The following is a 12,486-nucleotide window of genomic DNA, read 5'->3' as shown; positions in this document are numbered from 1 at the left end:
CATACCCAGTCTGCCATTCTCCACGGAGAGAATAACATTTCAGAATCAAAATCCATCTGTGGCCTGTTCCCCTGCTGGACAACCACTGTAGGTTTGCACTAGGCAGTAACGGGGCATACCTGGTTGGCCACTACCTGCCCCCTACCAGCCAGAGACCTCTGATTGCCCAGCCCTTCGTTCCATCTCCTCCTGTGGCAACAGATGGTTGGCAGGCACGCTTCTTGGGACTCAAAATCAAAGGTGCAAAGAACCGGCGGTCTACCACTTGACCGTGCTGGCGGAACTAGTCAGGTGTGTATTGTGCATGGTTCTCTCTTAACCCATAGTTATTTTTCAAGAGCAAGGAATGAACACGTTTCTATTATATTTCTGTTGCAAGAATAATTATTTAAGAGTGTGTGCTTGAGTTGCTTTGTTAACTGTCAGGACCAGGGGTGCCACTGCCCGTCTAGCAGCCCAGCATGGTACCATGCCTATCTGCACTGTACCAACCTCCAAGATCTCTGAATTCAGCTGGAGCTCGCCAGGAAGCGCGGGGGTTGCAGAAGGAACTCCCCTGGGTGCACCATCTACACAGTCTCTTACCTGCCATCTCGCCCCTCCAGGAAGGATGGTGAGGGGGCTTCCCTCGGTCCCTCCACACAATTAGAAACAGTGCATTAACCACCTGCTACGCTCCAAAATAGAGAGTGTGGCTGGTGAAGGGTCACTTGCATGTTAGGCAACGTGCTGGTGCATTCACTGAGATGTAACTGACTCTCCCCCATCCCTATCAGACTTTTTCAGGGGACCCCATCATGGGAATGTCCCTTTTTGAGCTCTGCTGCCATTCTGGGCTGTGGCCCCATGAGGACACGGTCTGAATTCCCAATACAGCTCTGTTTTGGGAAGAACTACTCTCTTTTCCATTGAGGCCATCCAGAGCTTAGAGATTTATAGAATGATTAACAAACAAATTATTTTTTGTGAAAGGTGGACAAAAACATAATTGTGTGTGTGAAATCAAATCAACAAATGCCCTAAAAGAAGATTTATAAGGTTGGCACACGTGAAATAAACACACTCTGGGTCTTCACAGTTCATCTTTTTAATCAAAAATAGTTGTGGCAAACATTAGATGATGAATAGATATAGTAAACAAAATAATTACAAAAATAGCAGCTCTTTACTTCACATACCGGGTTAATAAGACTATCGCGTGGAAAGGACACAGGACAATAACATGGGGGGGGGGGTCTCATAGGCGTATGAGCGACAGAGACCTCCGATTGTGGCTGCAGAGAGGACTGGCTCTCTGATAGTGGTGTGGAACATGGGGAGCTAGGGTAGTGGTATGGAGTGCAGCGAACTGACAATGGTGCGGAGTAAAGGGATCCCCGATAGTGGGGAGGAGTATTAGGAACTCCGAGAGTGGTGTGGGGATACAGAAACCCTGGGTAGGGTCTGGGGTACAGGGATATATGATATTGCATGGGGTACCGGGAGCTCTGCTTATGGTGTCTGGTACAGGAAGTAGCATGGGGTACCGGGAGCTCTGCTTATGGTGTCTGGTACAGGAAGTAGCATGGGGTACCGGGAGCTCTGCTTATGGTGTCTGGTACAGGAAGTAGCATGGGGTACCGGGAGCTCCGCTTATGGTGTCTGGTACAGGAAGTAGCATGGGGTACCGGGAGCTCCGCTTATGGTGTCTGGTACAGGAAGTAGTATGGGGTACCGGGAGCTCTGATAGTGGAGGCCAGTGGTCTGTGACAGTGCTGTGAAGTACAGCGTGGTGTGCAGATAACTCTGACAGTGATGTGTAGGGTATGTGTAAGTCTAAGAGTGGTGTGGGATGCCAGAAGCTTTGGTAGTGGTATGGGGTACGAGGAGCTCTGACAGTTGTGTGGGATGTAGAGGGATTTAGTAGTGGTGTGGGGCTACAGAAAGCTTTGATAGCCCTTTGGGATACAAGGAGTTCTGATAATGATCCCGGGTATGAGGAGCGCCGATAGTGCGGTGGATATGCAGAAAGCTTTGACAGTGGTTTGGGGTACAGAGAGATCTAAAAGTGGATGGGGTACCGAGAGCTCCGATAGTGGTGTGGGGACACAAGAAGTTTTGACGCTGATGTGGGGTGCTCAGAGCTCTGATGGGGGAGTAGGCACAGGATGCTTTGATCGTGTTTTGGGGTGCTCAGAGCTCTGATGGGGGAGTAGGCACAGGATGCTTTGATAGTGTTTTGGGGTGCTCAGAGCTCTGATCGTGGTGTAGGCACAGGATACTTAGATAGTGTTATGGAGCACAGAGGACTTTGAGAGTGGTTTAAGTGTGCACGGAACTCTGATAGCTGTTTAGGGGTACAGGGAGCGCTGATAGTAGTGTGGAGGTGCAAGAAGCTTTGATGGTGATTTGGGTGCTCAGAACTCTGATGGTGGTGTAGGTACTGAATGCCTTGCTAGTTTGTGGTGTTGAGAAGACTGATAGCGGTTTGGGGTACAGGGAGCTTTGATAGTGTGCAGGATTGAGCAATGGTAGTTCCAAGAGTGGAGAATGGAGGCTGTGGAGCAATGGGGCGAGTCGGACACTGCTATAGATGGGAGCAGCAAGTGTTTCTTAGTGTTAGTGAGTACTACCAGGTACTTACTCATCTATGGTAAGATGAATTCTTCATATCCCAGTGTTCCATGGCGCGAGCCAATCACAAAGTAAGTAAGCGGCAGCACTCACCCGGATCAGATTTTTGGTAAAATATTCGAGTGTTTTGCAAATAAAATACGTTCAAGTTTATGCTGATTAAATATGTCTCGCTAAAATATAGTGCATACATGGTCTGAGCTTCAGTGGGTAGATATTCAGAAACAACAAAGGGCGCGCACCCTGGCACCATCATCCTCGTCAGTGCCAACTTCAAGCCAAGGGTTTCAGAGTCCAGATAGTCCTTTTTGAGGAGAACTTGCAAAACTGGGGGTTTATGAGGTTTTCGTTTGCAGTTTGGGTTTAAGAACTCCTAATTCGATGCAAAGTAGTCCTCTCAAGGCACTCTCTTTAACTCTATGGAATCCTAACCTAGTCCTCGATGTTGTCCTTAGTAACCGGTATCGCCAAATGCACATGTGCCAGTGCTTTGTACATCCATCCACATCTTAGACTTGATTTCATATGGAGGGCCTAGTGAAAAGGGGAAACTTTCTCACATTAATGGGTAACTGCTTGGCTGACATCTTGCCAAGGCAGTGGGGGGGGGGGAGGGCACAGAAGCAGAGTGCATTATAGGAAAAGCAGGTGTTTTGCCCAACAGGTCTGGGTCTCTACCAAGGCATTAGGACTGAGAGAGTCACTCAGGATCCCTTAAAAGGCTCCAGCTTGTTGCAGGAACTCCCCCTTCTCCCATAGGCCAGCCCTCCTCGTGGACCCTTCAATAGGAAATGTCTCATAAGAGGCCATGTGTTCTGGGATACACGGAGGGGTCGACCCACGCCCCCTCCAATCGCTGGACCTGTTTCCTCTTCTTCTGCTCTGCCTTGCTCCTTGAGACTTTGCTGCCTGCGGAGGTTTCTCAGAGCCGGCTCCTGCCCATGCCGCAGTCTTGAGAACTTGATGCTCTGGCGAATTTCCATACATGCAATTGTCCTTGAGGGTAGGGCGTTGATTTGCATAGGTGCAGCACAGAAGGGCATTGGAGACAATGCAGCAAGCCTTTCTGCTGAGTAGCTGCAGAAAAATACATGTCTATTGGGGGCACAAAGCGGCCGTCAGAGCCATCTCATATCAGCATGCAACTCTCTGCTGCTTCCACACCACTTATTCCACTCAGTCTCCAGCTTTGTATTCTTGACAACTTATAAGACTTCCAGCGCCCCTGACTTCTCGTCTGCTCACAAGCATCTCACTCTCCATCAAGGTGAAAAGCGTCTCACTGTGAGGGGTTTGCACTCAATCACTCAGGTGCAATGAATTGTCCACAATCACATGAGGACGTCCATACACATACACACGACATACAGGCATGTATGTACTGCGATCATTTCACCCCACACAGTCTTGAACACACAAATGCAACCCCACACTGACATCTAGATGTTAACACACACCCACTAAGTAAGGTTTTGTGCGCACGCACCCACCGGAGACCCAAGTAAGAAGGTATGTACAGTCGCACACCAATGTGTCCAAACACCCTTCAAAGAAACATCAATCAGTTATACAAATGCACACCACGCAGCAGTTCAAACATGCCTCCACGCCATGCATCCTTATCCTCAACATAAAATTAGCGCCTTGATGCCTTTAGTGATTAGTTGCGCTATATAAGTGTAACGATGATGATAAAGTTGCTGTCCATTGAGCCAAATGTTCACATCTGGGCGCCATGCTTGTGGGGTACAACTCAAACCTAACATCTGCACACTTTTGAGCATGCACAGATTTATAAGCAGGGTTATGCAATAACTACTTGGAATCCGATTTAATTCCACTGCGATGTATTACAATACTGCATTGCTTCATTTGAAAGTCGGTCAATTATTCACGGGATTAACTAACAAATGAACAAAAGAAATGTGCACTTCACGTAGATCGCACAACGAAAACAGGCGATAGAAGAGCCTGGTTAACTTGACACCAACAGTTACCAGTAGCGACTTTTGGCTCCCCAGGCCAACAGATGCCAAACAAACACACCTTTGTGAATGTAACTCTCTGTGTTTGGGCTAATCTATAAATAAACATTAGGACACGTCTCTACAACATTTAAAGCATAAGGAGTCATAAAAAATTGACAGAATGGTAGGTCTCCATCTTATGTGGAAGTCTGATTTGCGGAGCGCTATGTACTAGATCCTTGTTCTCCAGTGGTAGCTCCTGGTCACTGGTTACTGTTGGATACCCAGGAGCTGATTTTTGCTCCTGCTTATCCACATTATTTTGGAGTCCTCTTTAGTAGCAGGTATTGCCCGAAATGTAGAGCCTCCAGGCTTGTTTGGCCCGAAATCGCAGCAAAGTTCCTTGTGAGCGCAAACTGGTAGGGTCATCATACAAGCCTGGAGGATAGAACAACTGCAGAGTGGTCGCCATGAGAACAGGAGGATGCTGTGCGTCATGAGTCTGACTCAGCCCTTTCCACCCACAAGGTGATGAAGTGAGTACCACATTGTGGGTAATAATGGGGCTAATAAGAAAGGTCAGTTACTAAGCACCCCGAAATTGGATTCCCAGTGATAGAGGTGCTATATAAAATACCACAATCCTATTCATATCAGTATTATTATCATCATTACGTTCAAAAAGGCAAATCTCCATGTGCTGAGAATTTATAAAGATGGACCTCCAAGGCTGGGAATGACCCGCCACGCAGTTTAGTAATCTGGAAACATGGAATCAGGGGGAATGTCTTGGAGTCCAGGATCTTAATGATGGAATGCACAATGAACAGGGACTTAAGGAACAATTTTCCCGACAGGAAGCCATTGATAAGAAATCAAGTGGAGTGTGATGGGTTAATGGCTTCTTTCCCTAAGGAATTAAAATGCAGGAGCATTGTAGGTATAAGGAAGTGCGTACAACTGGCCTCTAGGAAGAGCCGAAAGTGTCTACTGACCTGTCTAAGGATGCTATAATGTCATTTACAGTGACACTTTGGGAGAATGTCAGAATATTAAAAAACACTCTTTGAATCACTCTTAAGAGGAAAAAGACTGTCCAGAGTGTTAATCTAATGGGCCAAGAATAGATATCACCCAATCAAAAAGCCATGTCCTTCCCTGGGGGTTAGGGGGATTGGGTAGGGGGTCAGAGGACATCAGTCAAGAGGTGGACACTCTTCCCAGAAGCTACCTTAGATGGAGTTACTTTCAATGTATTGGGGAACATCCAGAATGGACTGTATGGAGGCACTCAGCTTCTGGGCTCCATACAGCCAGGTCTGTTAGGCCTCTGTGGGAAAAGGGCACTCGTACTCACAGGAGATAGATTCAACTCTACATGCGACAATAAAGAGCTATGGCTACCAAGAAGAAAAGAGGACTGCTCATGATGTCACTATAATACATGAAAAAGCTTAAACGCAGTGGATGGAGAGTTGGGAAGGAGCTGGTCTTGTGATGCTGAAGAAATGACAAGGGCTCCAGAGGCTCGACATTGACAAATGCTGCTGACAGACCTAATGAAATCAAAGCACCGAGTGTGCTGGCAATGCATTATTTCTCGCTACGCATCTATAACGCAAGAGCAAAAAATGAGCAGCTGCTTGCAACATAGGAGTGTGTCATCCAAAATCACACCTGACAGGGAGTGGAAGACGTTGGCTCTCTGGGGTGGAAGGTTTACTCCGCTGGGAGCTTCTAGCTGCGGGGTAGCTGGGCAACACCCCAGGGAAGCAATCGCAAAAGCCGATGCTCGATATAGCCAGGATATCAAAGGTTCCCAAATTGGGCGTCGTAAAGATCAACCACTGCCCTGGGAGCTTGCTTGATTAGTTTAAGAAACTTAGACAAAGTCATATGGTGAGATGTGTTCACGAGGTAGGAGCCAAAGCAGAGTCTTTCGGCAGATTTGTAGAGATTTTGTTGAGAAAATGTCTCTCTTGTACCGAGAGTGACCCTTCTCATGCAGAGGCTAACACTGAAAGCTGGCCTGAAAGATGGACCTGAGGTCTCATTTTAAAGGGCAAATCTACAAATGGCCAAAGACAAAACAGTCTCAGTGGCAAAAATCAAATATGCTTGTAATAACAATAGGTGGAGGCACGTGTGTTGGCCAAGGACAACAGTGAATATTCCCACTGAAATATCTGCAAGCCTTATCCTGTTGGCAAGGCCTGGAAACCAGCATCCTAAATTCAGCAATGCTCTGGTGTCAGCAGCACACATTTACATCCTTTCTCCTATCTCCTGGCGGTAAAGAAGGCCATCATCAGGAATGGTCAAGGATGTTTACAAATAAGTGATATGATATGATTGGTTATTTATAGCGCGCTTAATATCCAGGGGTTTCTAAGCGCGGACCCGGGGATCAAACCTGTGTTGCTCCATGTCGTCTTGCTTCCAAGGTGAGCACGTTGCCCCTGATCTATCCTCCTGGGTCCTAGAGCGGGTGAGATGAATGCGTATGTCCTGCATACCACACCCTTAAGTGCCCCACACAAAAGAAATATAGATGTCCACAGAGGCCGTGGCATTTCATACTGGGTACTATTATCGGAAGAGACAGCAACTAATTGTTTGCCTCCCGCCTATTGCATGTGTGTTTCTTGGACAACACCAGAGCAGATCCCAAACATTGTTCATATGAATGGAAACCAAAAGGACTATGGGCCTTCCATAAGGACTTCTTTTCATCACAGGTGTGTCTTCAGGGTGCTCAGCAGTTTCAGCTGGTCACGTCTGAAGATGGGGGAGTTCACCTTCTCCCCACATGAAGCAAACCGGCATATGGTGGAGGCAGTTCAGAATCTTCACGAGGCTAAAGATGTGGCGTATTCACTGAGACTGAGTTTGGTAACCTAAAACCAGAAGCCTGAAAGTCGTCCATCTGTACGTCGAGCAAATAACCACAATTCTAATTTTTTTATTATTTTATCCAAGGTCATCAGAAGTGACTGCATAGCAACATATGCGTTGTATCCTTCTTGTAGGGTTACCATGTGTGCCACTAGAATTCTTTGTCATCACATGTTAGTTGGTTTTTGCACAGCCGCAAGGAGCTGTGAGCCCAGTAAAAGGCCACCCTCTCATTAGAAGATTGTGCGGATCTTCTGTTCTTCATCGCTATCCCAGAGCATTTTTGCTCAGTTTTTTGTGCACTCAGTTTATTGGCAAGGCCAACAACCTTGGGGTCATCTTCGACTCCAATCTCTCCTTCGGCTCCCACATTTCCTACATCTCTAAAAAGTCTAACTATCAGCTACACCTCCTCAGAGGTACTCTACCTTTTCTCATTTTCCCCCAGTGGCTCACCATCTCCAGAGCCGTGGTTCTCTCGAGGCTGGACTATTGCAACAGCATCTTCCTCAACCTCCCTGCTTCCGCTCTGCACCCTCTGCAACTCATCCAGAACAAAACCGTGAGACTTATCCTTGGCCTCAAGCCCAGAGACTGCATCTCTCCAGTGCTGAAATCCCTCCCCTGAGTCCCTGTGGCTGCAAGGATCAAGTTCAAGACCCTCTGCATTGTCCACAAGGCTTTCTGGGGCCTGGGACCTACCTATCTGCAACAAAGCTTACCTAAATACTGTCCCTCCCGAGACCTCTGCTCATCTACCTCCAACCTTCTGCGAGTGAGCCGGTTCTCCAAGCAGAGATTTGGAGGGAGATCTTTATCCTCAGCTGGGGCCTCTGGCTGGAACAAGCTCCCTGCCCCCCCTTCCTCTTGAGCCTGATCTCCTTAAGTTCCGGAAAGTCCTCAAGACTTTCTTCTTCTCCTCTTCCTTCTCTCTCTCCCCCTGCCTTGCAAACCTATCTCTCTGCTCTTTCCCACTCTCCTCCTTTTCCTTACAGCTTGTTGACTTGCCACCTGGTGTACCTCTGTCTCTCACAGGTCCCAGGCACCCACGCACTTGCCTCCGGGCCTTGCACTCACCTCCACCTTATTATCACTGCACTTATAATGACCCTAGAGAGTGGCATCTCTCTGCACTTACCCCAGTCTCCACCGACTGGGTGCATTTGGAACCCCCAGGACCTGTTCCCTCCTCCACCTCCCCCCACCCTCTGTAACCGTCTTTGCACTTGCGCATTAGGATTGCATCATGCCTAAAGATCATCTTTCTGTTCCCAACCGGCTTCACTCCCTGCGTGGTTACGCCTAAATTTGCATTTGGAAAAACTGCAGAATCGTCTTCAGACCTATTTGCTATTTCCCCACTATTAATTGTACTATATGCACTTATTCTGCCTGTGCAGACTATTATCGTTTCAGAATTTCAAGGGCTCTGAATGACTTATTTTTCCCCTTGTTCCCTCCCTCCTTGAGCGCTTTGAAACACTTGCCTTGTGTATAGGCACTTTATAATATTGCCATACCTTACCACTCAAAGAAAGGTTTTCTGACGCGGTTAGTAAACTAGATATCTGCAATAGACATCCTTAGTGTGCCTGGCTAGATGCCATTTTGCATTTGGCCAGTACGCGTTACAAGGCCTGATGTGAGATACGCTCAGTTGTCCCTCAGAAGAAGATCGTCTTGGAAGAGAGATTCTCTTAAGAGTCTCAATTGCTGCTCAGTGGCTGTGCTTCTTGACCTAGACGCGGACATCTTTAGCTTCCAGTCTACATGCCTGCTGACGGTTACATCAGCAAGGAGGCTAGGTTTGGTCTAGGCCCTTCGGCCACCTTTTTTGCATGCACAGGGGATATTTGTGAATATGTGAAAGCTGCTTTCAAAAAACTTGACAGACAATTTGAATCCAATTTTTTCAAGGTATATAGGGTGTAATTAGATAGCTTTAGGGACGTGTCTATTGTGTTGGTGTTGTAGTATATTATGTATTGTATCTTCGTATTAATGGCGTTCTCTCTCTCTCTCTCTCTCTCTGTCCCTCTCTCTGTCCCTCTCTCTGTCCCTCTTAACCTAGACATGGACAACTTTAACTTTGAAGCTATATGTTTGCTGGCAGTTACACCAATGAGGGGGATGGGTTCAGTCTGGGCACTTCCTCTACCTTTTTGCACACTTTTTTGTATCCAAACAAAGTTGTTCTTAGAACCAAGTCTCAACTTTTTCCTGAGTTGGATTTATTATTTAGGTCTTGGCCATTATATGTCACTTACACTTCTCTTCCTTACGCTTGATTATTCGAGGAACAACCTTCACAACGTGAAAGGTGCACACTTGGACCTTGAAAGGACTACATGAAAGAGAAACATGGCTTGTTGTCTTTAGAGTTAAGAGCCAATAGAAAGCGTTCAGCAAGTAGGCCACCTCTGGGTAGATAGAACTCCACTGGCCACTGATAGGAGGTTGAGTAAGAGTGGTGCATCGAGTCCTCAGGCTCAGCACGGCCCAGGGAAAGCAGCATCTCCCGCTTTCTAGAAGCTCGGCCCTTCAATTGAGGGATGTAACACCACCACACGAGCTTCAGTGAATACCTACTCACCATTGTTTGGTGCGTGTGGTAAGACTGCAAGGCTTGTCAAAGGCACTTTCTACTTTAGCTTGTTAGACACTGCGAAAAAGCACCCCAGGAGAGAACATGTATGCATTCCTTTCAGAAAAAAAAGGTGTTTTATATAGACAAGTTCATGTGCCACTTCTTAAATTAAATGTAATGTCTAAACAGCGTCTAGTTCTCAATTAGCATTCTGGCCAGGTGTGGTAAAAGTAAGGATACGTTTACATGTTCATGGGAAGGCTACATGTAATTTACACATTATAGCCCCTAAGCTATCGCGGGCAGGATTCTGGTGGCCCTCGTTGAGATCATCAGATTGAATGCATCCGTTATCAGGGGTGATTTTTACTTCTTTCCAACTCCAGGGATGTTGTTTGGCAATAGGTTTTAGCTTCCAAATTATCGGTGCCAGGATGCAATGAAAAATAGCACACAGTTAGCTGTGGTTTTAGAACATGCTTGAAATTGCTGATTTCTTTTGTGGTCGTCTAACCTGTATTTAGTTGCCTTTAAAGTATATTTTGCAGAGAAAACATAGTGGTTTATGTTTATGCACACAAACACAGTGCAATTACACACATTGTCACTTATGCGGACATGGAAAATAAATCAAGCATATTCAAATAGACACAAAGGGTCACATACTTTACGTGCACTCACACATCTAACACATACAGTATTTCAGAATCAGACTAGCCACACACCCAAACACACACACACACACACACATTCAGAGTCACACACTGGCAAACATGCTGCATTCATGCACACGCTTCACACTGAATGCTGCAAACAAGCCCATACCCGAAGGAAACCTTTTGCATACACCGACTTCCCAATTCATCTGTTTCCATACACAGCATTCCACACCAGGCATGTCATAATCGCTGGCACACCTTCAATATTGTAGCCAATCACAGCAAACAGGGCTGCCTTCTCTCTATTTTGATTTTCGATATCGATCTGCTTGGAGAAAGTGTTTTGCTCAGTGCCCCACTTTTGTATTGAAATGTCATATCCTATAAAATCCCTGCCCGATGCTTGTACAATAGTCAGATGCAACAGTTTGCGGGCAGTTCAACCTGGAGCATCAAACCTTGCAGCTAAGGCACAGTCAGTTGGGTGTCGTGGTCATCAACCCATACAGTAGGTCATGCTGACTTCTCGGAGGCTGTGGGCTGCTCTCATGGCCTGTCCCCATAGGCCTTTCCTCCATGCAGCCGGTGATGGTTAGTGTTGATGCAGCATTGTTCTGTAGCTCAGAATCACAGTTGGTTATGATTGGTTCTCACTCCAACCAGTAATGTACAGTCAGTGACTGTGGGCATTCTGTCCCTGGACAAAGTTACAGTCAGTTATCACGGGTCACCATTCACTGGGCCATCTTTGGTTATAGTCAGTTCCAGTGCAGTAGGTCATTGTCAGTTCTCACGGGTCTTCATCCCATAGAGCAACGTCCAAGTCACGTGATTTTTAATATGTTAGATCGTATCTTTTCTCAAACTCCAAAGAACCAGATAGGGAGGTCAGGCTCAGTTCTCGCCTGCCACTGTCCCAAGGTCACAGTTCCCATCGGGGATGTTATGGGCAGCTCTCGTCGGTTCATCCCATGGGTTGGCTGAGGATAGTTCTCAAGGACCAGAATAGGCTGTGTTCAGATAATAATGTGTTCCAAGAGGTCACCATCCTGGAGAGAGAGTCCTACTTAGTTCTCACGTGACATTGGTCTGTTACAAGAGTGTTAAATATGAAATCAAAAGGTTTCCGTTTAGTCTGGTCTTCCCATCGGTGCCCCCAAACCATAGTAGGCAATAGTCTGTTACCTTCTGTTCCTCCCAGATTCCTGTATCACTTATCTCTGTGGAGATTGGTGATTAGAGAGGCTGTATCCTCATAGTGTCATCCTCTAACGGGGGGTGGAGGCCCATTACGTGTGCTGTGATGAATAGAATGAACCAGGCTGATCCCAGATAGTGGGGGGTTGCACAGGGACAGTTACCAGGAAGCTCGAAGGCACATAACCCTTCCGCCCATTCGCCTCCACCAGGCTCCACTCAGCGCTTCCTTTCTTATCATGGGATTCCAGGACGGTGACCGGCTGGCCGGGTTGGAGACTGACTTCCTGGCCGCTCCTCGCCATGAATGCATAACCTGCTACAGTCTGTAAAGATGACAAAAGGGAGACAATCAGTAAAACACCCTGCGGCCTATTGCATCCAACATACCCAGAGAAGGAGAGACACTTGATGATAGATGGTTAAAGCTCATTATGCCAGATAGATATTCACCTGAGGCATCCCACTCAAACAGTACCAGGGAGCCCCAGAAAAGATGTGGCAGCAGACCAAATGCACCCCACTGAGAAACTGAGACACTTCATAGTGCCAGTAAGCCATTAGCATA

General features: G+C 46.9%; 1 protein-coding gene across 2 annotated transcripts in view; it reads right to left on the bottom strand.

Moving 5' to 3' along the window:
- Positions 1-1,071: 1,071 nt before the first annotated feature.
- ARHGEF37 (Rho guanine nucleotide exchange factor 37) overlaps positions 1,072-12,486 on the bottom strand; it is a 496,119-nt gene continuing 484,704 nt past the window's right edge. For both annotated transcript variants that reach the window (XM_069651406.1, XM_069651404.1), the window contains exon 13: positions 1,072-12,244. In XM_069651406.1, the coding sequence (XP_069507507.1) occupies positions 12,011-12,244 (234 nt within the window). In that variant the 3' untranslated portion in view covers positions 1,072-12,010. The remainder of the gene's footprint in view (positions 12,245-12,486) is intronic.

The sequence above is a fragment of the Ambystoma mexicanum genome, chromosome 3p (assembly GCF_040938575.1).
Source record: "Ambystoma mexicanum isolate Mex_15411 chromosome 3p, UKY_AmexF1_1, whole genome shotgun sequence".
Classification (NCBI taxonomy): Eukaryota; Metazoa; Chordata; class Amphibia; order Caudata; family Ambystomatidae; genus Ambystoma; species Ambystoma mexicanum.
Note: the sequence above shows the minus strand (reverse complement) of the source record. Positions and strands in the feature narration are given on the sequence as shown.